At 37.0% G+C, this 24064-nt stretch overlaps 1 protein-coding gene across 1 annotated transcript in view; it reads left to right on the top strand.

The window, feature by feature from the left end:
* The window catches only part of Ak2 (Adenylate kinase 2), a 69740-nt gene that overhangs the window by 5511 nt on the left and 40165 nt on the right, over positions 1-24064 (top strand). The window contains exon 2 of the mRNA XM_090392898.1: positions 13775-13820. Within this exon, the coding sequence (XP_090249024.1) occupies positions 13775-13820 (46 nt within the window). The remainder of the gene's footprint in view (positions 1-13774; positions 13821-24064) is intronic.

The following is a 24064-nucleotide window of genomic DNA, read 5'->3' as shown; positions in this document are numbered from 1 at the left end:
ATCCCATTCTGTTTAAGTAACCATATCACCAGAGATGAACTCTACTAACACATTCCTGAATGCTAACATTGATAAATTCTTTCCTAATATCCTCATTTTTAATGTGATACTGACATTGATGCCATCTATTCACTCTATTAATCTTTCTCAGAACTCTCACATCAGAGGTCTCCAGTCTTTTATGAAGTGTTTTATTTCTAATCCAGCTTTCAGAACCATAAGTTAAAATTGATTTGAACACTGTCTTCTGTACAGCTAATTAATGTTTTGACTAATTTCTTTCTTATTCCATATAAATTTATTCAGCTGACTTCCTAAAATACCAGCGCTGCTAATTCTGTTGTCTATTTCCATATTTAATTTAACATCTTCACTAGAACTTGTGCCTAAATAGCTGAAATGTTTTACTTTTTCTATAAGTTCATCATTCAGGATACAGTTGATGTTTTTAATGTTGCTTCCTATTTTCATTGTCTTTTTATTGCTGATTTCATTCTAAATTTATTAGAACAGTTATTCAACAGTTAGTCAGGGAATCTTGCAGATATGTACTGGGATTTATTCAGAAGTATAACATTATCAGCATAAAGTAAAATCACCAATTTTGATAACAAATATAATACCACTTTTTTTTTTCATAATGCAGTTGTATAGATAACGAATAACAGTGGAGATGAGATGTGCATTCTTGTTGCACACCTGATTTTACCTCAGACCATCTTCCTGTACCTCCGTCAGATCTAACTGCTGACTCAAGCTTAAATAGAGACTATGTATATTGCTTCATATAATGTCCCATGAACACCATATAACTGTAGTGTTTTGAAAAGCTTTCCTTTTAGCATCTTGTCATATGCCTTTTCCAGATAAAAAAAAAAAACTTAAATACTTGTTTAAGTTAAGGGATATTGTATCCCATATTGTTTCTTAGCCGAATAAGAAACTCAGAGTTTCATGCCGAATATAGAAACTATATACATAGAAACTATACAAAGTTTGGCGATTCCAAGCGTAAGCAAATACCTGGATAGCACACCTGATCCCGTAGGTAGTGCAAACTGAGGCAACTCATAGAAAGGGTGGAGCAAGCTCAGATCACTATTCTTGATATTTATCCATAATGTGAACTTAGCTCCTAGGAGCTGTATTGCTGTTCTACATTATGAGAGAAGGTCACTACCCAGACCGGTTTCAACCTTTTTTTGAGGTTTCATCAGTGAGTAGGTAGAATGGGAGTTCATGTCTTTCATCATCGGCCTTTGGAGTATAAAAGATTGCTGAGAGTCAGCTGGTAGTAAGAGGGGAAGAGAGCGAAAGGTAGAGTATGATAGTAGGAGGTAGTAAAGAGGCTTCAGTCAACCTGTTTAGCTGTATAACCCAGAGGTTGTGGCTAAAAGGTCTGTGAACATCTCCTTGCACCTATTCTTTAAAAAAAAACTTTGAAATAAACTTTTCTTATATGCGTTCGTAAAATAGTTAATCAATTAAAAAAATTACAATTTCTCTTGTCAAAACCAACTCTACTATACGGAAGCGAAACATGGACCATGAAAAGGAAAGATGAAAAACGAATTCAAACAGCAGAAATGAAGTTCCTTAGAAAAACAGCTGGATATACCAAGTGGGACCACATAACAAATGAAGAAATCTTACAATCCCTAAAAATCAAACCAATTAATTACTACATAAGACAGTATAAACAAAAATGGCTAGAACATTTAAATCGAATGGACAACAGCAGACTACCAAAAATATTATACAGATACAAAATAAGTGGAAAAAGAAGAATCGGAAGACCAAGAAAGAGATGGCATGAGACCGGAACAGGCCACATGGCCTATATTCCATGTTAGGAAGAAGAAGAACAATTTAACTAACCAGGTGTCTATGGAGGTCCTCTCCTAACACCTGTTTTAGTATAAAACTTAAGCTGGATTTTTTTTATTTTATTTTATTTTTATTTTTTATTATTATTATTATTTTTTTAAAAGTACTGCGCTAAAAAAATGAACACTTAGCTACGGGAGTCGAAAGGTAAAATTACTGCGGGAATGAAAGCATTTCTGCATGGATTAGAGCATAAAAAAAGTTATGAACGTTTTTTTTTTTTTTTTTTAATATATATAAAAGAAGCAGTAAATAACTGGCCAACCTTACACCACAGGGAAAACAAGATTTGGGGGAAGAATCTTGCCCGAGAGATGCCGCTCCCAAGGAGCAGCACTGCCTCGCAGTAAGCCTTTGCAGCTCGGGTTCTCAGATCTGTCCCCTGCTATATGAACTGTAAGAACCCGTGAAGAAAGAAAAAGAAAAACACATGATGTTACTTTTTAAAGGAACAGACATGGTATGATTAGGCCCTGTCTCAGGACACAGAGGATAGGAGGTTTGCACCATTTATTTACAAACCTCCCATCCCCTAGTATATGCCTTTCTTGTGCGAAAAACCTAGGGAGGTAGAAATAGATCCCGCTGAGTATTCTGGCTTGTATTATGTTTTCGTCGCTGATTTGGGACTTTTTCTGCACTTTCCAGCTGTGATACTTGATTACATTGATGAGGAAAATTTGTAAATTTCTGAATTTTCTTGACTGGTGGGGGAAATTGCAGGTACAAGACCTCCTCTAGTGTAAATGGCTGGATTCCCAGTAGCTGCGCTTAATCTCTGCCAGACATGTCGGGGGGACACAAGTAAAAGAAATGTCCCACTGTTTCAACACTCTGGCAGACGTCGCAGAAGGGGTCGCACGGTCTTGAATTGTATCGGGACATAACCAGTTTCACCGGTAGCTGACCATAGGCTATTCGCCATGCCAGGTCGCAGTGAAATGGCTGTCCCCAGCTATTTCTGATATTTTGAAATAGCATTTCCATGTTAGTTTCTATATTTGGCATATCACATCTGGAAAGTTGAAAGAACTCCCAATATCTTGCTTGTGGCTTTAATTTTAGGATTTCCCTCCTTTCGGTTTTAAATTTTTTAAGCTGTTGCCATAATGGATTATACCATTCTGGCACAACCTCCGCGATGGAATCAGCATGTCTCGTGGTCCCGAAGTAGGGGAGAAAATGCCCTAGAAAGTATTTAATTAGGGATTCTGAAATATGGTTAGATTTTAAGGCCTTCCCTATGGTTTTGAGAGTGTTTGCATAGAATAGGTAGTTTACTTTCGGAAGTGAGAAATCCCCTTGATTGGTTTTGAGATTTGGATATTCTTTTTTAACCTCGTGCCTTTTTCCATTCCAAAAAAAATCTATTAGTATTTTGTAAAGTTGATTCTCTTGGGTTTTTTTATTATTACTATTACTATTATTACAGGCAACTCCAGGGAGTCATTAGACTCATCGAGGGAGGCCCCAAATCATATTCATCGGGGGGACACAAGTAAAAGAAATGTCCCACTGTTTCAACACTCTGGCAGACGTCGCAGAAGGGGTCGCACGGTCTTGAATTGTATCGGGACATAACCAGTTTCACCGGTAGCTGACCATAGGCTATTCGCCATGCCAGGTCGCAGTGAAATGGCTGTCCCCAGCTATTTCTGATATTTTGAAATAGCATTTCCATGTTAGTTTCTATATTTGGCATATCACATCTGGAAAGTTGAAAGAACTCCCAATATCTTGCTTGTGGCTTTAATTTTAGGATTTCCCTCCTTTCGGTTTTAAATTTTTTAAGCTGTTGCCATAATGGATTATACCATTCTGGCACAACCTCCGCGATGGAATCAGCATGTCTCGTGGTCCCGAAGTAGGGGAGAAAATGCCCTAGAAAGTATTTAATTAGGGATTCTGAAATATGGTTAGATTTTAAGGCCTTCCCTATGGTTTTGAGAGTGTTTGCATAGAATAGGTAGTTTACTTTCGGAAGTGAGAAATCCCCTTGATTGGTTTTGAGATTTGGATATTCTTTTTTAACCTCGTGCCTTTTTCCATTCCAAAAAAAATCTATTAGTATTTTGTAAAGTTGATTCTCTTGGGTTTTTTTATTATTACTATTACTATTATTACAGGCAACTCCAGGGAGTCATTAGACTCATCGAGGGAGGCCCCAAATCATATTCATCACAACTATCTGACATTCATACAGTATCTATCATACCTCGCCTTAAACTCATTCACTGTCACAGCATCCACTACAGACTCAGGGAGCGCATTCCACTCATTCACTACTCTAAAAGTAAAGAACCCAGCTCTAACACCTTTACTAACCACACTTTTGCCCAGTTTCCATGGATGTCCCCTAGTCCTCCCACAACCAGCCCTGTTCTCAAAAATATCTTCTGAATTAATTTTATAGAAACCCTTCAGTAATTTGAATGTCTCAATCATATCTCCCCTCCTCCGCCTATCAACCAATTTTTGCAACCCACAAATCCTCAACCTGTTCTCATACGGTTCATTCCACAGACCTGCTATCATCTTGGTCACTCGCCTCTGGATCCTCTCCACCTCCTCCCCATCAAGAAGAAACCTAGGTGACCAAATCTGAGCACAGTAGTCTAGATGGGGTCTTATCAAGGCTCGATAGAGAGGAACAATAACCTGCTTGTCTCTGCTTGTCAACGTATTCTTCAGCAACCAATTGATATGATGAGCTGTTTTGGTCACTTTTGCAATGTGTCCCCTAAATTTCAATTCCCTATCCACCAACACTCCTAAATCTCGTGCCTCATCAATTTCCTGGAGCAGGGTTCCACCAATGCAGTAAACTGCCGCCAATCTTTTCACCCCAAAATGCATAACCTTACATTTTGCCACATTAAACTGACATCCATTCTCCTTAGCCCAGACCTCCAATCTATCCAAATCATCCTGCAAAATTTTGACGTCATCTGCATTCACTATTGCCCTACCCAACTTCGCATCATCTGCAAACAAATGAACTGTTCCTCTCAGATCATTTCCTATATCATTTATGAACAAATTAAACAGCAGTGGTCCAAGAACAGATCCTTGTGGCACACCACTAGTCACAGGCCGTCTTGTGGACTCTACTCCCGAGTAAACCACTCTCTGATATCTCTCCGTCAACCACCCTCCTATCCATCTCACCAACCCTATGTCCATTCCCATATGCTGCAATTTACTGATTAGAATTCCATGTGGAATCCTGTCAAAGGCCTTGGCAAGGTCCAGTAGAATCACCGTAAACCCATTACCCTTATCCAGTTCAGCCGTCACTGTGTTATAATACGTGAGCAAGTTACTGAGGCATGACCTACCCTTCACAAAACCATGCTGTCCCCGATACAGTATCCCATTTCTTCAATCCAATCTTGTATTTTCCTTTTGACTATTTTCTCTAAGACCTTGACAATGATTCCTGATATGCTAATCGGTCGGTAATTTACAACAGCAGTCTTGGAACCACCTTTATGCAGTGGAACTATTTTCCCCTCTTTCCACCCGCTCGGGACTAACCCAGACCCTAGACTCAAATTAAACAAAATGGTCAAGGGTTCTGACAATTCTTTAGCTGCTTCTCGTACAACACGAGCTGGTATACCATCCAATCCCACAGATGTATTGACATTGAGGTTATGCAATAGACTACTCACCTCCACTTCATTAACCACAATTCCCGTATAATATACTGGTTTATTCGTTTCTGCAATGTCACCACCTGGATGATATACTTTTGCAAAGTGCTCACTCAGTATCTCAACTATCTCAGTTACCTCCCTACCATCGGCATTCTTTAAAATCAATCTGCCATGTACATTTTTCCTTTTACTTGCTACATATCTAAAAAACTGTTTAGGATTCTCTTTAGCCTGCTTGGCCAATGTTCTTTCGTAATCCTTTTTTGCTTTTCTTACCACACTCGTCACCCTTCTGACCTGCGCTTTATACCGTTCATGTGCCTGCCGGTCACCCTTCTCCTTAAATTCCCTCCATAGTTGTTTCTTTTTTTGCAACTCAAGCTTAATGGTGTTATTCATCCATTTAACCCCTACTTGATTTATTATTCGGACTCTAGGTATACAGTCAGCCATTGCTTCATGCAAGCACTTCTTAACTACCTCCCATGCACTATCAACTTCTAGTCCTTGCAGTTGTACATGCCATGGCACTGAACCAATCAAACTCCTAAGCTTGTCATACTTTCCCGCCCGATAATTCCACATGTACCCTGTCTTAATTGAAAATTCTACACCTTTAGCCACCTCCCAAGTTAAGACCCTATGATCACTCTCACCGATTGGTGGCAGTGTGGTCATATTTGTTACAGCCAAATCCTCAGATGTAATTACTAGGTCAAGCACTCTCTGACCCCTAGTATTTTCCATTACATCCTGTCGCAGATAGTTATCCCTTAATAACCGCATAAAATCCAGTTCCTTCCTCCCGTGTGTCCTCTCCTCACTCCAATCAATGCGACCATAGTTGAAATCTCCCATAATAATCGCCCTCCTTCCACCCATTTCTTCTATTTGCTTGTGCATACTGTCACCACCATCTTTTCCATCACCTGGTCTATAGCAGCACCCAATTGTATATTTAGTTCTGCTAGCCACAATCTCACACCAAATGGCCTCAAATGTGCTCTTTTCTCTATCCTGCAATTCAACTTCTATTCTCCTTGGCTGCAGCTTATCAGCTATCATCAACAATACTCCTCCCCCCATTTTATTCTCTCTGTCATTCCTGAACACACTATACCCATCACATTCAATCCCACTAGTTATATCATCTACAGTCAGCCATGTTTCACTAATACCTATAACCTGTGGTCTGGAAGTGCCAACCATGGCCAAAAACTCTTCCTTCTTGTTCCTAATACTCCTAGTATTACTGTACATGAATTTAAGACCCCCATCAGCCCCAACCCTACCTTGATGCCTTATATTAACTATCCCACTCTGATTTGTTGTCCTTATTTGCTCTGGCATATTATATTCATTCTTACATTCAACTGCCTCCATAAGGACTGTATCTCTACCCACCCACCCTAACAAATCTAGTTTCCCTGAATTTGCACATCCACTACATTCAGCAACACTTTCTCAAGTCTTCTTACACCATAACCATTCAAATGCAAGCCATCCATCTTATATAGATCCTTTCGCCCATCAAACTCACTCCACACATCCACAAATTCCACACCACTCATCATACATAACCCACGCATAAAGTCATTTGCAATTATAGCCCTCCTTTTAAACATTTCACTGTCATACCGTGGCAAAAGACTAATCATTCTAACTCTCTCACTCTTTTCTTTTGCTACCTCAAACAATTCATTCAGGTCTTCTATCATTTCCATTTTATCTCCTTTCAAATCATTCGTACCTGCCACAACAATCATTTCTTTCACCCTTTCCTTTTGCTCTCTAATAGACGCAGTTACGTCCTTTATGGTCGCACCAGGTTGGTACGATTTTGTCAAATCCTCTACTAACACACCTCGTACTAACGAGTCTCCATACAGCACTCTATCCTTCATTTTGTTCATGTTCACATTCATACGTCTATTTTTCCTGTCATACCTTTTATTATTGGTTGGTTCATTCAGTCTACTTTTGTTCATGCACTCTAGCTGCTGTTTTGCTCTTTCTATCGCACTATTCAACAACGCGATCTCACTCAATGCATCTATCTCATCTTTTTTGTTCTCTGAGAAACCATTTATACTATCATTCACACTTTCTACATTCACACTCTCACAATTTTCATGTACAACTTTGCAGTTTCTTGTCATATCCCTATTTCCTTCATTTTGAAGGTTGACAAAAATATCACACTCACGATCCGAAATACACTTCAATTCCGCATTCTCCCTACATTTTCTACACACATTCAATCCTTTATCATCATCTAACCACAATCCGACCGCACTCCGCAAAGCGTACATTTCACAGCTAGTACACTGACTCATTTCTTTTATGCTACCGTTCTTTGATAACGATGGCGAACCTTCATTACTGGCCGCCATTTTCCTACGCACAGGTGCCATATTTATCTGTAACGTGTTTTGTCAAATTAAACGTTATAACACACCAAAAATAGACGCACTAAAATACGCAAGGCAAATAAAACAAAACTACACAATATTAAGTAATTTGTATCGATAACTGAAAATGATACTTATCTTATCTGGAGCTTGCACGAATACTACTCATTACGAATTCATCTAGCGGCGACTTCCGACATAGGTTATGTTATAAAACACTTTAGTACACTAACCACGTTTATACCGTTCATGTGCCTGCCGGTCACCCTTCTCCTTAAATTTCCTCCATAGTTGTTTCTTTTTTTGCAACTCAAGCTTAATGGTGTTATTCATCCATTGTATTCATCCACTTTATTGTATGCATTAGCATGGGGATTATTACTGTTTTTATTATTACTGTTCTTCCGTAGAAGGAGAAATAATTGGGTTTAAATGGTTTTAGTTTCTTTTCGCACTCTTCCCGCAATTTCTTAACAGGCAGTACTGGGTTCGCCGTGAATGGGACGCCTAGTACTGTTAGGGGCTGAGTTTGCGGGACTAAACCAATTCTCCCTAATATCACTTAACTGCTCAACAGAATGCACTTGTCTGGATTTAGAGGTAGGATGAATATCAAGCCTCTTTCTCTGACCGTGAGGTAAGAGAAAGAGGCTTGGCCGCACCACACCACGCCGCTTGGCCGCACGAAGGAAGACTTGGTTTCGAGTCTAGTCAGCGACTAGAGGAAATTTTTCTAAGCCTTTTTTCGACCAGTTCCCGAGTTAGTCAATCTCTGGCACGGGCAAGCAGGTTTTTCCTCCCAGAAACTCGGGTTTTTCATCCTGTAAACTCAAGAAAATCGACCATAGAACCCACATTATTTCAGACATTAAATATATTGTGTTAGGGTTAGGAACCACGAGATGGCGGCACATTTGAGCCGTCTCTCTTCACTGCGTACTGCTTAATTAGTGATAGCCTTTGGCCATCTATCTCTGATTGGTACCAGTGGAGATTGAACTGCCCACTCAGTCTCCAAAGTTAGATAGGGCTAAATGGCCTTGCCTACTCCCGTATATGGGAATAAAAAGGCGTTAGCTGATTTATTTTTTTTTTATTTTTAAAAACTTCTGAATTGCTAACTACCTCATCCTCTTGCCAAAACTATCTCAATCCACCATACTCGATATTATGTGGATTACATCCTGTTGACTGTGCCATTGTTAATGTTTTTTTTTTCTTTGCTGGCTGTTTGGGCCACTGTTACAATTATATATATTTATTGTTTATATATAATTTATTTATATTGGTTAGTATTGTCGAGTGCGCCTTTGTTATATTCTACACGTGCCGCATTCCCAGTGCCTTGTACTTTACCTAACCTCTATCTACTTTGCTCAAAATAAGCCTATTATCTGCTAAACTAGGGCTCAGTACTAGGACCTATATTGTTTAACCTTTATATCAATGACATTGCAAGGGGATAATCAGTTGTTTGTGGATGATGCGAAGCTGGGAAGGATTATTAGTAATAGTGCAGATGTGGTAGCCCTGCAAGAGGATTTGAATAAGCTAGATAGATGGGCAAATGAATGGGGATGTCAGTTTAATGCAGCAAAATGTAAGGTCTTGAGGTTTGGGAAACATCGATGGGATGCTGCATACTCTATGGGAGGAGTTATACTGGAGGAAGTTGGGGAGACAAGAGATCTGGGGTTGATGATTGATAGAAACCTGAAGTTTAAGGGACATATTGCAAAGGTGGTGAAGGTAACACAGAGGATTGCTGCAATTATGAGAAGGACACTGACCTGCAGAGATAAGAGGGTTATCATTCCGTTGTATAAGTCTCTGATCAGACCACACTTGGATTATTGTTCTCAGATTTGGTCCCCAGGATTTGAAGGGGATAAATTAACTGTGGAAAAGATACAAAGACGGATGACAAAGATGGTCTCAGGACTGTACAAGGATAGTTATGAGAATCGGCTGAGGGAATGTGGACTGCAGAGTTTGGCAGATAGAAGAAGGAGAGGTGATATGATTGAGACTTTTAAACTGTTGAGAGGTGGTTACAGGGTTGACACTGGGGAGTTCTTTCACTTGGTTGAGCAGCGGGAAGGAGTGATGACAAGAGGCCATCCCTGGAAGTTACGAAAGGAAACTGTGAGCAAGAGGGTGAGGAGTGGTTTCTTTGCATGGAGGGTGGTTGAGCCGTGGAATGCATTGCCTGATAGAGTGGTGAGGGCAAGAACGGTCAATGAGTTTAAGGAGTGGTATGATAGACTTTGTGTTTCTTGGGGGGAACCTCCCCTCGATGAGTCTTGACAGACTTTGTTCTTAGGAAGGCCCTCCCACGATGAGTCTTGACTCCATGGAGGCCTGAATAATAATAAAAACAATAATCTCGCTTTAATCCCATCAAGTCTTACTTTTGTTTCCACTGGTGTTAAATCAGACTTTAATTTATCAGCCATTTTAAAATATGCAGTTTATTAATCTTCGCACTATTCAATTAGAAAAATTAATATTTTTATTGACTGCGCCATTCTAAATGAACTAATGTAGTTTGAAAATTAAGGTAAGGAATACAGGCAAGATCTTAGTCAATGCACAAATTTTCTTATAGCAAGTCGTGGCGATTCTAAACTTAATGTGCACACAGGTTCGCTAGTTTTTTGGAGATAGTGCATTGGCAATGGATCAGGCAAGGTAGTTACACAAACAAAACATTTTCTTTTGACGTAGTAGATTAGTACAATGCACATACAAATAGGAGTCATTCTCTCTCTAAGCCCTCTTACATACACAGTAGACAAAATATGCTACTAAACAATTTTGCACTCAACACTTAGTTGATCCTGTCACAATACTTAGTTATGTAAATTAGGCATGTAGCTACTTCGTATGTTACACCTAGCTAAACATCATTCACTTCATATATAGGTTAACAACATTCATCTTCCCTTTCATTACTGAAACTTATTAACTAACTAAATGCTAACAATTTCCTGTTAAGCACACATACAATATCAGTTGTAAGCTTTTAAGACATTAACAAAATTGTTCTTATTTACATTGACTTTTACAAACACAGTTCAATCAACTTGAACCAACTTCAGCTAATTTAGCTTGACGTTGCACCTTCTTCCTCCTTGATACTGGCTGTTGGGTTCTGCTGTAGAAGTTTTCCGGGAAGGCTTAGGTTGATTTTCCACCGGGAAACTGGAATAGAACTGCCGAAGTCACCACGATGTCTAACGGGTGACTTCGCTTTCGTAGCACGTCCTTACATCTACAGGAAATCTATCAAAAATGTCTTCTCTTCCCCCCCCCCCCTCCTTCCTCACCTGGGGTCATGTATCTGGAGATGAAAAAAAATGAGAGCCAAGGGAGCAAAAAGCTTAGAGCCCTTTTATGTTGTCACTAATCCTTTGTTCTTCTGATGTAGTTTCCAGGATACCCACCAGCACGATGACCTAACTTCAGCTCCCTCCATTCTTGGGTGCATATTTCTATGTTCGCATGACCTTGCAAACTTGTTTTTACTCTGTCATCACTGTAATCTGGGTTAATCCCTTACTTTCCATTTTACATATACTTCAACTGGTCTAACAGCTATTTCTGTTGGGTTTTTCCTGGTCACAGATAAGAAACCAGACAGAAACAAAAATTCCTCAAATATGTGTTTGAAAGTTTTATGTATACTCTCAGTCAGTAAATATAATTATTTCCTTTTCAATAATTATAATTATTGAAAAGATCTTACAGGACAAAGACAGAAAACTATCCCTTAAGGTTTGTCCTCTGTCTTTTAAGTAATGTAATACATCGACAACTCATGTTGTAACGAATGAAACCTAATGCATTATTGTATACAGGGGTATTAACTCTTTATTCTAATTAGCAGTGTGCTTTTGATTTCGTAACCTTTTTTTATTTATTCTGTTGCATACTATGTTTATCCACCTTTCGTATTGACTAGTCGTATGCCTATGAACACTGGAAAATTTATTTGTTAAGACTGCGCCACCAGTATTTCTATATCAGCATAAAACTCAGTAAAACGTCTGATAGATCTCTCTCTCTCTCTCTCTCTCACTAGCATAAATTCCTTCAACAAAGTTACATAAACAGTCGTGGTTCTTAAGTACTTAAACTACACTTTTAATGCTTTAGTTATTTCCCGCTCACAGATCTGAGTTTATTTAGGAACAGTGCATTGTAAAATAAAAGATCAGGCGGCACTCTATTGACGTATAATTAAAACGCATTTATTTACATTAATCACAAAGTACATTAATTAATGATATGGAGGTTACTCTCTCTCCCTATCCTTTAGACTTTTAGCATAAAGAAATTACAAACATTCCCTTTTCAATACTAAATAACTATACAATATAATTACTCAATTACTTCTCTGCTTATTAAATCACATTATTGAAACTTTAATTTACTCACAAAGAGGTTAGCTAGCTAATCCAGGTTATCTCACAAGTTATATTCCAATTAATAACAAATCAGAGGGCACTTATAGATTCTTCTTATTACTATTTCTTATCAGTCCATCTATAACATATCTCCTAGATTACAAAAGAAATGTACAACAAAAGATGGAACAAACTTACAGAGACTCTGTGTCGCACACTCATTCAAAGGTCCTGCACTAAAGTCCCTATGCTTTTCCTTTCATCTCGGGCCTTAGGCTTCCATCTTGAGAGTCTTGCTTCAGGGGGCGTTTCATCAGAATAGTGGCGGGCTTTGGACTGCAATTTTCCTGTACTCGAAAAGCTCAGGCAAGAGGTTTCAGCATACAGGCTTGCAGAGCGATCTGCAAGCCTGTATGCTGAAACAGATCTTGCAGATCGCTCTGCAAGCCTTTTGGCTTCAGTTGACATCCTGTGGCAAAAAGACATCTGACCTACACTTGGCTCGAGTATTTACGTCGGCCGTTCTCTCGTCATTCCCATTCTTCTTCTCTGGCGTGGGTTTGCCGCAATGTCCTGTCCTCAGGATCCTACTTCTGGAACTTCTGCCTCTAAGTGCTGATCACAATGTTTGGCTCAGTCCCTTTTTATTTCACGTTCTCCGGGACCTTGCACCGAGGGCTGTAAGCTCTGAAGAATTCGGCACGACTCCTTGATCTTCTGTTAAGACCGACCCATTCTTTCTTCTCCTCTGTGCACTCCTTTAATCCTATCTTGTCAGGCAGCGGAAACTTGTCTGAACTTTGCTGATCTCTTTTTCACTGACTTTGACGGTGTTTATACGCAGAGCTTGCAAACAACTTTCTCATTCACTTAAATTGTAAACAACTTTCTTGTGCCCTTATACATAGCTGTTATACAAAGTTCCGGTTGCAAAGCATCCTTTGTTTTTTTTACATTCTAGAAATTTTTGTTAAAGCAGTAAGTACAGTCAATTCCCATAAGGTTATTTACATTAATATTTAGCATAAAATACATAGAGACATACAAGGTTATTTTTGTAACAATCTCATGAGACTTGAAATCTGTAAAAATCGATGTAAAGCACTTTGGTATTTCCAAGCTACATAGAGTTTTACAATGTCAGAGGTTTGTATTTGCAATCAGTTTTAAAATTTAAAGTTTTGATTACTTGGCTATGAAATCATTGTTTGCTTACTTGGCTATGAAATAATAATGGATATTTATTATCTATTCAGTTAATAGTTTCTGCTATCAAGTTGATGGTTTTAGGCTTTTATCTTCAATAAATATATAATAATTTATATTATTTTGGGATTTTTTTATTTATCATAATGTTTTCACATTAGAAAATTATTTATTTTTATTTATATTTTTTTATTTTAATAAGGCACCAAGGCTTCGGGATGAATATTGTGTATGCCATCTGGCCACAGGTAAGATAATACCAAAGAAAGACAACAAAAATAAGATAATTCAGCTGTTTAATTACTTGAAAAGATGTTTTTCAAAGTATTGGCTTTCATATATTCTATGTGCAAGGGATATTTTGTACATTTACTGCTTTCATTATCCAGAAATTATAATATATACGTATGTGTGCACACACACACAGAGCAGATCACTTGTAATAACCTGTTTTTGCAATGGCTAGCAGAAGTTTTTATTATTGTCATAAATTCTTTTCACTCAGAATAAATATATGCAAGTTTAAAAATAACATTTTCTTCAAGATTATTTAGGTCAAATGCCATTTCTTCATAATTTAACAATGAAAATGACAGAATTTATAAGTTTGTAAGAAAGACATCTAGCTCAAAACCTGTGAAAGAATCATCAACTTTCTTTGGATAAATTAAATTGGGAAAACTTAGTTTCTCCTGAAATGAATAGTAAATAATTTATTATATATTCTTCTTATATGACCTTTTACTTTTTCTATGAAAGGAAATGAATAATATTAGTTAATCTACAGTGCTATGAAAATAAATCTCTTGAAACTGAAATTTTTTTCTGATTATTTTTTCATATTTGGAAGTTCATAAGCATCAAAGAATACTGCCTTACTATTTATTGTGCTTATTATATTAGATATCTACAGTATTCAGAAAGTGAGAACTCTGATATACCCATGAGCTATTTATGCTTTTTTAAAAATATAAATGAAATTGTATTAATGTTAATTATATATTCCTCCCATAATGATTATTCATTTAGTATACTCATCAGGGTAATTTGGTAATACATTTCATCACTTCCTACAGCTGAACATCTAGGTCTGTAGAAACGTTCCACCATATATTTCTTCCTGTTAGCCTCTTTCACACCAGGTAACCTCAAACTCTTCTACATGGAACATTATTACTTATTGCTTTCACAAGTTTCTACCCTAACCAGACTTAAATCATCTGATATAATTAGTAGTAGTTACACCCCCTTTCTCTTCTGTTCTTCCTAAAAATGCTATATTCTTTACCCTCAATTCCAGTTACTACATCTTAGTCCAAGTCAAAGAAGGTTTTAATAATGGCAACAGTATTTGCCCACGATGTATTCGTTAAAGCAACAAACTGAACACTTTGTTCCTGATGTTCTTGGCAGTTGTTTATAGACATAAGTTACCTTCCAACTCTTTTGCATACTTACATTTGCACTCTGTTTGGCCAGTTATAATTATGGGTGCACTGAATATTCTGTTTTGTTTCAGTATACAGCATGTTTTTCAAATATTCAAAGCAGAAAGATTCCTATTACATGCATGATTACAAATGCAACTAATTGAATAAGTCCTCTTTTATCTTGCAAAACTGCATACAAAGTCTTCTTGCCTTTGCTATAGATATTTTGGCATTTTTATTTCAGTTTGTTATGTAGTCTTAAAAGTTGTTTATATTATGAAATATTAAAATTCACCTTAAAGTATTGAAAAATAGTTCAGTTTTGGTATAATTAAAAAAACAACAAAATATGGAAATTTTTTGATTCATGTGAAGATTCAAAATATGCAAACAACAAAAATAATATTTAAAAACACAGGCATAGTGATGAATTTGTAAAACAAAAATGAAACGGAAATATCAGACCACAATGCAAGAACAAATAAGCAATCGGAATCTGAAGTAAATTCACCAAAAAAAACAAAACAAATATTATTTGATGTTTATGAATAATCTAAATAAAAATAGGATGAATATGACAAACAGGCAAAATCTTCGCATTACATTATGGCTTAAATAGTTGCATTGGATAATAGGCCATTTTCAACTGTTCAAAAACAGGAGCATTTTCAAGGCCAATGAATAAACTTATTCCGCAATACAGTTTCTGAGAGATTTCTTTCTGAGAGCACCAGAGATCAGCATATTCAATCAAGAGTTTTTTTTCAGAAGTGGGATATTTATAAAGAAACTAGATAGACTTCTAGAAACACAAATATAAAAACCTACTTCATCACAAATTCATTTTAATTAATAAATTCATAATAGTTTTTTGTATTTCACAATTTACTGTGTTCTTTAAATAAATATTTCCCCTAAAGTTTAATTATGTTGAAATGGAGAATGTTGAAAGTTTTTCCACTTGGTTTTACTATAATCAAAGTTTGCACCTGAAGTATTTTCAGGACAGGGCAACTCATATATAGAGACTAATGACTTCACATCACTTGCCTCATTATCCCATAATGCAGAAAGCACATACAAGAGTGGATATGTATAATGCTATGCATTATGGGAAGGGTCACTGCCCGGACCAGTTTTGACCTTTATTAAGGTCTCATCACTGGCAGCCAGATCCAGAGGTGATACCAAGGTTGAGGTAATGCAGAAATCATATTTCCATTTATGAGTAGCCAAAAGGTGTCGCGCCTTATTATTAAAATATTCTGGATTAGAGATATTTTTTGGAAGTTTTCCACCATCATCATCATCAAATTCCTGCCATGTACCCTCAATGGGTACATGGCAGGAATTGATACAATACAGGATATGATAGTACTACATGAAAAATTTACATTATTACTAACTTCTTATCTGGTTATATACTATAAATTAAAGATGCCAAAAAATTATATTGGTTTAATCCTTTATCCAAGTGTAAGCAAACAAAGTTTGTGGCTGAAGCATTTTCAGGACAGGGCAACTCGTATATAAAGGCTAATGACTTGCATCACTTGCCTTAGTAAATTAGTTTGCATCTGAAAATAGCTCAGGTGCAAACTTTGTTTGCTTACACTTGGATAAAGGATTAAACCAAGAATATAATTTCTTGGCATCTTTAATTTATGAAATGGAGAATATTATGGATCCAACCATATTTTACAGCCAAATGTAGAAGGAAACTTAGTTTCATATGTTTACCAGAGAACTTCTGAGTGTCAGAATTCTGTGGGTTGCATTATACTTAAGACATGAACTTTGCACGAGAGCCTTCACATTCTCCTTTTATTTTATTTCAAACAACATCATCGACAAGAGAACCGGACAGAAAGTATTTTTGGCTTCACAAGCAAAGAGGTAAAATTGAGGATATCGTGTACTTGTGCATAAGGTAGGAAAAGGTAGAAAAAATTTACACAGCATTTTAATTAACAAAATATCACTGTGTATTGCACTATGGTTCTTTGCCTAATAAGCACAGTGTTTGCTCTATAATTCAAGGGCAAAATAATCCACATTCCACTATTTATTAAAAATGCTGTATTAAGAGAGAGCATTTCTCTTACACTTGTGACATGATTGGTACCTACTTTAAACAGTGTTCATTTTGTATCAGGGGGGCTATATTAAGAAAACATTCTCCACACCATTACATCCCCACCTCTAGCCCAAGCTGTTGCAACTTGGCAGGATGGATCCACTGCCTTATGTTGTTGCCATCACATTCTGATACTGTCATCAGCATGATGCAGAATAAACAGGGAATCATCAGACCAGGCTACATTTTTCCAGATGTCAACAGTCCAACGTCGGTGATTATATGCCCACTGAAGCTGCATCTTCTTGTTTTTTGCTGATGGCATTGGGACCCAGGGTGGTCATATGCTCCTGTACTCCACCAGTGACTGTGCAACAAACTGTCTTGAGATGATGAAAATTAACTATTATTTAGATATTGGTCAAGTGTGGGTGAATAACTAATTTAATTACCAACTAGTTTCGCTGGCTTGTGCTGTCGGTTTCATCAGGGTACAATCAGGAGAGCAAAGAAATGAAAATTACAAGCTGAACGTTAATTGACAATTCTATTTCAATAACAAAATAGTAGTGTGCGTGAAACAATACGTGTGTCGCGGATACATGATTTACTTGAGGTACATTGTGTAGTTTGCACTGAAGTTCATTTCTTGTGTTTTTATTGATCTAATTAAAGTCTTCCATATATATGGTGGGATTAAACCTTTGTTCCTGTTGAAGTTATTTGTGGAACAGACAACTGTAGCATCTTCTTTGAAGATTCTGGAATGGTAGTTTTCTTCTATATATGGCATAAGACTTGTATTCCATTCAATAATGTGGTTGGTTGTAGAGAAGTGGGAAGAAAGGCCAGAAATATCTTGTGTGTTGTTTCATAGCTGATGTGTTCCTTTTGTCTCACTTCGAAGCTTCTAGACATCTGACCAATGTAACTTAGACCACAGGAACAAGGAAACATGCAGGAGATGTTATAAACTCCTGCATGTTTGTAGAAAGGATTGAAATCTTTTGGTGATCTTAGAAATTTCTGGATAGTTTCAACTGGCTTGAAGGTCACTCTAATATTGTGTGGTTTAGGAGGCAAGCTAGTTTTTTGGAGATGGTACCAACATATGGAATAGTTATAGTAGTTACATATTGAGTGTCATCATTTGTATATCAGAGAAGAGAATCTTGTTAACAAGTCTAGGGTAGCCATTTAGGAATAGATCATTTGATATTTTATTTAATTCTTCTTGTAGATCATTATGGTCTGTGTTGAATTGTATAGCTCTTTTCTTTAGCATATGAATAATACTGAGTTTTTGGGAGATGTGGTGTGATGAGCTAAAGTTTAGATAATGTCCAGTATTTGTTGGTTTTTTATAAACTGATAAGTTGACACTGTTATTTTCTTTTTTCTTTATTATGATGTTTAGGAATGGTAGTTGTTTGTCCTTTTCAAGTCTAGTGTGAATTTGATAGTATGGTGGAACATATTGATTTTGTTTAGGTAATCTAGTAGCTCTTCCTTTTTGTGGTTCCAAACGATAAAGATGTCATCAACATATCTGAACCATGCCTTAGGTTTTGGATTAATTTGAGATAACATTTTACTTTCAAGATCTTCCATAAATAAGTCAGCACAAGAAGGAGAGAGGGGGCTGCCCATGGCCAATCCAATTAATTGTTTGTGAATTGTTTTCTTCCATTTGGAATAGTTAGAAGATAGATGGCTAAACAATGAAGAGACGTCTTGTGGGGATAAATTGCCTAAGATGTTGAAAAACTTCAACCACTGGAATGTTCGTAAACAGGGAAGGGATCATGTATCCGCAACACGGGTATTGTTTCACGCGCACTACTATTTTGTTATTGAAATAGAATTGTCAGTTAATGTTTAGCTTGTAATTTTTGTTTCTTTGCTTTCCTGATTGTATCCTGATGAAGCCGACAGCACAAGCTAGCAAAACTAGTTGGTAATTACATTAGTTATTCAAGCACACTTGGCCAATATCTAAATAATAGTTAATTTTCATTAATCTTTGTGGTCAAGAATTAACAATTTCTAATATGTCTTGAGATGATGATGTGACTACCACTGTTGTACTGAGATGTGATTTGACTTATGGGCCTGATATGTCATGTTGCACAATCCTTGCAATTCTTCTCTGACCTTGAACATCAATGAGATATTTCTGTCCACAGGACTGCCATTTGCTTGAAGTTGCCTGGTTAGTACACCACTCCTGGTACACGCTAAATATTGCTGTGCTGAGAAAAGTAGACATTTGTGAGATGCTGGCAGAAACAACCATACCATGCTGGAAATTACTCAAGTTACGCTTTTGCCTTCCTTTTTCCCTCTTTTACCTTGCGGTGTCGTAGGTTTTCTATTCATTTAACTGCAGCTGAACACACGGATAAGGTGGTTAGCCCTATGCCCTATCCTATGTCTGTAGAAGCATTGAGTTCTCAAGGCCTGCTTGCAGGATGAAGAGCTCCAGATAAAATGGGGAGAAAAACCCTGCAGTCCATGCACCGGCTAACTTGGCTTTGTCTGAGAGAGATCCTAAGCTCCTCATGTCAGTGACTGGAATCGAACCCAGAACATTCCTTTCCCAGCCATATGGTTTCAAAGCGCATAGCTACTTAGCTAACCGCACGGAGTATGCCTTGTACCTATTCAGATTGTTTACCTGTCTGCCTGATTTATATAGCACACTGCAGCCATGTGACTTGTCTTCAGGAACAGTATTTCCTAATTGGAGAGGTGTTCCTAATAAATGGCTACTCAGTGTATATATAAAGTTTAGAATGAAGACCAGAGAGCTCATGAAAATATGGTCCTCAGCATCAGAGTTACCTTAGCTGCCACTAATTAAAAAAAAAAAAAAAAAAAAAACATTCCAACTTTCTGTATGCATATATATACTGCTTGGAAAGAACTCAGCGGACTCCATAGTGTGACAAACAAACAACCATGGCCCTACCTTAATAATAAGTAGGATGATCTTCTTTCACTGTGATCGTGGCAGCAATCCTACCTAGCATAGTGATTGATTGGAATTTTGGACCATTCTTCCTGGGCATGTAATGAGACTAGATTGTTGTGGGACAAATGTCCCTTTACCTCATGCGATGCTCTATTTTATCCCATAGATGTTCATTAGGGTTGAGATCAAGGCTCTATGGAGGCCAGTCACAAGTGTGTGCTGTAAATGTTTGTGGACATTTACAGCAGCAGTCCTATGATAGAGTGTATTGTCTTGCTGAAGTCGGTTCTGTAGAAATGCTTCAAAGTAAGAAGCGCTTCATTCTGGACAATGCAGTGCAATTCAATTCTTGGAGTTCAATGTTTGTGGCAGCACAAACAGAGGCCAAACCAGGAAAAACAAGACCATACCATCACACAGCCACCTCTGAATTTCATAGTTTGGATGACACACTCCGGTAAGAGATGTTCCCTGGGCATCTGAAATACCCACACACATCCATCTGCTTGATAGAAGATATAGCACACCATAACACAGCTTTCCAAGCTTCCACATCCCATTGTACATGGTTTTGGCACCACTGAAAATAATGCTTCAGATAATGCAGGGCTTGCATATTGCAGTCCTACAATGGGGAAACCCATGTTATGAGCCTCAGTTCTGAATGTTTTTGTACAGATTCATGTTCCAATCATTGCCTGCAACTCTATCTTCATTGTATCAGATGAAAAATGGCAGTTTTTACATATCATCCATAGCACCCTATAGTCAGGTTTGGTGTGCGTGTTGGATCATCATTTGAGAGTAGCAATTGCAGTTGACCCCTGCAATTCCATCTCAGTATGGTATCACTGATTGTTGGCCCGCAATGGCCTAATTTGGCACAAATTTCCTGCAATATGGCATCCTATCACAATGCCTCTTTCTTGCAGCCATTTCACCCAGACACAGTTGCACTGACTTGGTAGCATCATATTCCTCCAATTTATACTGTTTACTGTTAACTGGTTACATGGCATGATGATGCACCTTGCCCATGAGGGGGGCCTATTGACTTTTTTCTAATCAGTATACACACTGATATATATCAGAAGTGTATATTCAGGATGTGTATGTGGTGCACATCCACAGAATAGCAATATCATCAATATTATATTTTTGTATTTATTCCTTTTAAAGGAATTGTTTGATTGTTTCCTGACTTTGCATGATTCCTAAAATTAAATACAATATACTAATGCTTCATGAAGAGGACACTTTTCAGTGCTAAACATTTGCATTATAGCTTGGGTGTGCAGTCACAAATACAGACATCTTTGAGCCCTTTGAACAGGCATATAGATGGCAAAGTAGGTAAAATTCAAGTTCTAGTGATTTTAAACCATCTAGAAGGCTAGGTAGGGTATGCACTGAGAAAATAGCACTCAGAAATCAGTGGCTGTGATTGGTTATTGTGTCAACCAATCCAATTGAATATTGCCATTTGCCATGAGTTGCTGTTTTTGTTTTCTGAATTTCATTGTTTTGCATGTGAAGTGTGAGCTGACATATTTATGACACCAATATAGACAAGTTTTTTAATGTATAATTTTCTGTATATAATTTATCACTCTTTTGCCCATGTTTACAATGGGAAACAGTGTTGATGATTAATGAATGTCCCATTTTCTTCCAGAGCTTTTGTGGATTGTATGTTTGTAGTCCAAGGAGGTAAGCCTCATCTTCCTCTTCCAAATTTACTGAGCAGGCACAAAGATGCAAAAACTGAGTACATTGAGACATTTCTCTCTTTCACAATACAACATAGTAGAATGTTTAACTGGATGTGAAGTGCGGTCAAGATTTTCTTGTTTGCCTTCTTTATTATTCTCCGAAGAGAAAGGTGTTTGGAATAAGTATGAACATTGCAACCTTAATTGTTTAGCCGCAGCAGTGCAAACACATGAGCATTACCAATCGTATTCAGTCATTTTTAAATCTTAAGATGTTCGGAAAACAAAGAATTGACACTTTCATTGACAAAGAAAAATTGAAATTACTGGTCATAATGAGAACAGATAGAGAAAAATAAAGACATTTTAAAAAGATTAAATGATATCATTAGTGCTATATCTGATGTGGTTAAAAATGATATAAAGAAAGAAATTGCTGCTGCTACATTTGTGGTCATTCTTCTGGATGAAACTTCCGATGTCATGTCAAAATCAGAGCTATCTTTCCCATTTTGTCCATAATGGGCAAATGCATGAAAGGTTAATCAGATTTAGAGATGTAAGTGATGCATGTGGTGCTCTTTTTAAACATGTTGTAAACAGAGATGAGGAATTTAATATTAAGGACAAGTTAGTTGGCCAAACTTATGATGGTGCCTGTGTAATAAAGATAATTAATGGGGATACAGTTATTGAGGCATTTCATTTGGCAATATTTACATATTGCCAAATGAAACGTATTGCCCACATTCTGAATTTAGTTCTGAAGCGAATCCTCTCAAATAACAAGGAATGTAGATTATTTTTCCAAACTATCAGTGGATTGGTAGCATATTTTTCTAACTCATTGACAAAGACAAATGTTTTGCAAGATTTTGTTGCTAAAAAATTACCCTCCATTGCACCAACCAGATGGAACTTTACTTCCCATTTACAGTAAAACATCACAGAAGTCAACTCATTGAATTTTTTTGAACATGCAGTGGAGAATTCTGGGGAATAGGATATGTATACTGTAATCAAAGCTCATGATTTTTTGCATTTTTGGCAAGATTTTCAAACGATTTTGTTGCTAGAAATTTCTTCTGTTCTATTGGCTATATTGATGTCTTGAATAATATACTGCAAACTTCATCCTGTGATACATTCTTTGTTGTAAAAAAGTGCATGACACTGAAGCAACTTAGGAATGACAGAGAACATGGATTTGATGATATATGGGTTTCTACATCAAAGAAGCATATAATTAATGAGTTGAGACCTAAGAGATGAAAAGGGCCTGAAGAGAAGGAAAAAATCATGTACCTTTGATTAATAGTCATCTGCATGTGCCTGGAGATGGAAGAAAGATACTGTTTATTTTCGAAACTTGAATTTTTTTTTTTTTTAAATCCTTTGTAGTGAAAGATAATCAGTATGTGAAGACGTTTCCTGTTGGTATTTTAGAAAACTTGAAGGATTTCTATGGGCCAGTTTTTGACTACATTCGCTTGAAAACAAACTGAAAGTACTCTTTATTTCTGATGAATTAAAAGTGCATCGCCTATTAAAATTCATGCAAAAAAATGAACTCCAGGCTGCATTCAAGGAAATTTATATGTTATCAGAACTTGTCATGTTGATTCCAAGCTCTACTGCTAGTCAAGTGTTCTTTTTTTGGCTGTGAAGAGAATACATACATGTTATAGAGGAACACAAACACAGGAAAGGCTGTGCAACCTAAGCTTAATTGTTATTGAAAAGATGATGATGGAACTGAAGGAAAAAAAAAATCTTCATTTTATAATGATGTACTGACACAATTCCTAAGGAAAAACAGGAGATTTGGAACTTATGTATAAATAAGTAAGTAAAATGATTTTTTTCAGCCTTTCTTTGGTTCAATCCAGAAAAATAATAATTTCCCAAGTGACTACTTTTCCAGATTTCTGTGCGCATTGTATGGCTGTATTTAAAAATTGTATCAAAATACAAATTATCCATATCTCACTCTAGTATTTGCCAGTGATAATTCTGATCTCATCATTAAGTGTAAATCCTTTGTGCTTCTCACAAAAACGTCATGCGTGAAGCATAGTTATTGTTCATTTGCCCTTTATGCTTTCTATATTTAAAATTATATTAACAGATTGTCATGTTTGCACCTGGAAGGGTCTGCCATTTCTATATTCCTTGGTAGGTACTAGCTTTAGCATGTAATCTGCTTCCACTTTGAGTTATCACATTTTCACAAAGCTTATACAGCATTTTAGTTTCACCTCTTCCAATAGAATTTTATTTCTAAAATTAGCATTTAAGT

This window comes from Typopeltis vanoorti, chromosome 5 (assembly GCF_054136105.1).
Source record: "Typopeltis vanoorti isolate ZY-2024b chromosome 5, IOZ_Tvanoo_1.0, whole genome shotgun sequence".
NCBI lineage: Eukaryota > Metazoa > Arthropoda > Arachnida > Uropygi > Thelyphonidae > Typopeltis > Typopeltis vanoorti.
This window is presented reverse-complemented; position numbering and strand designations above follow the sequence as displayed.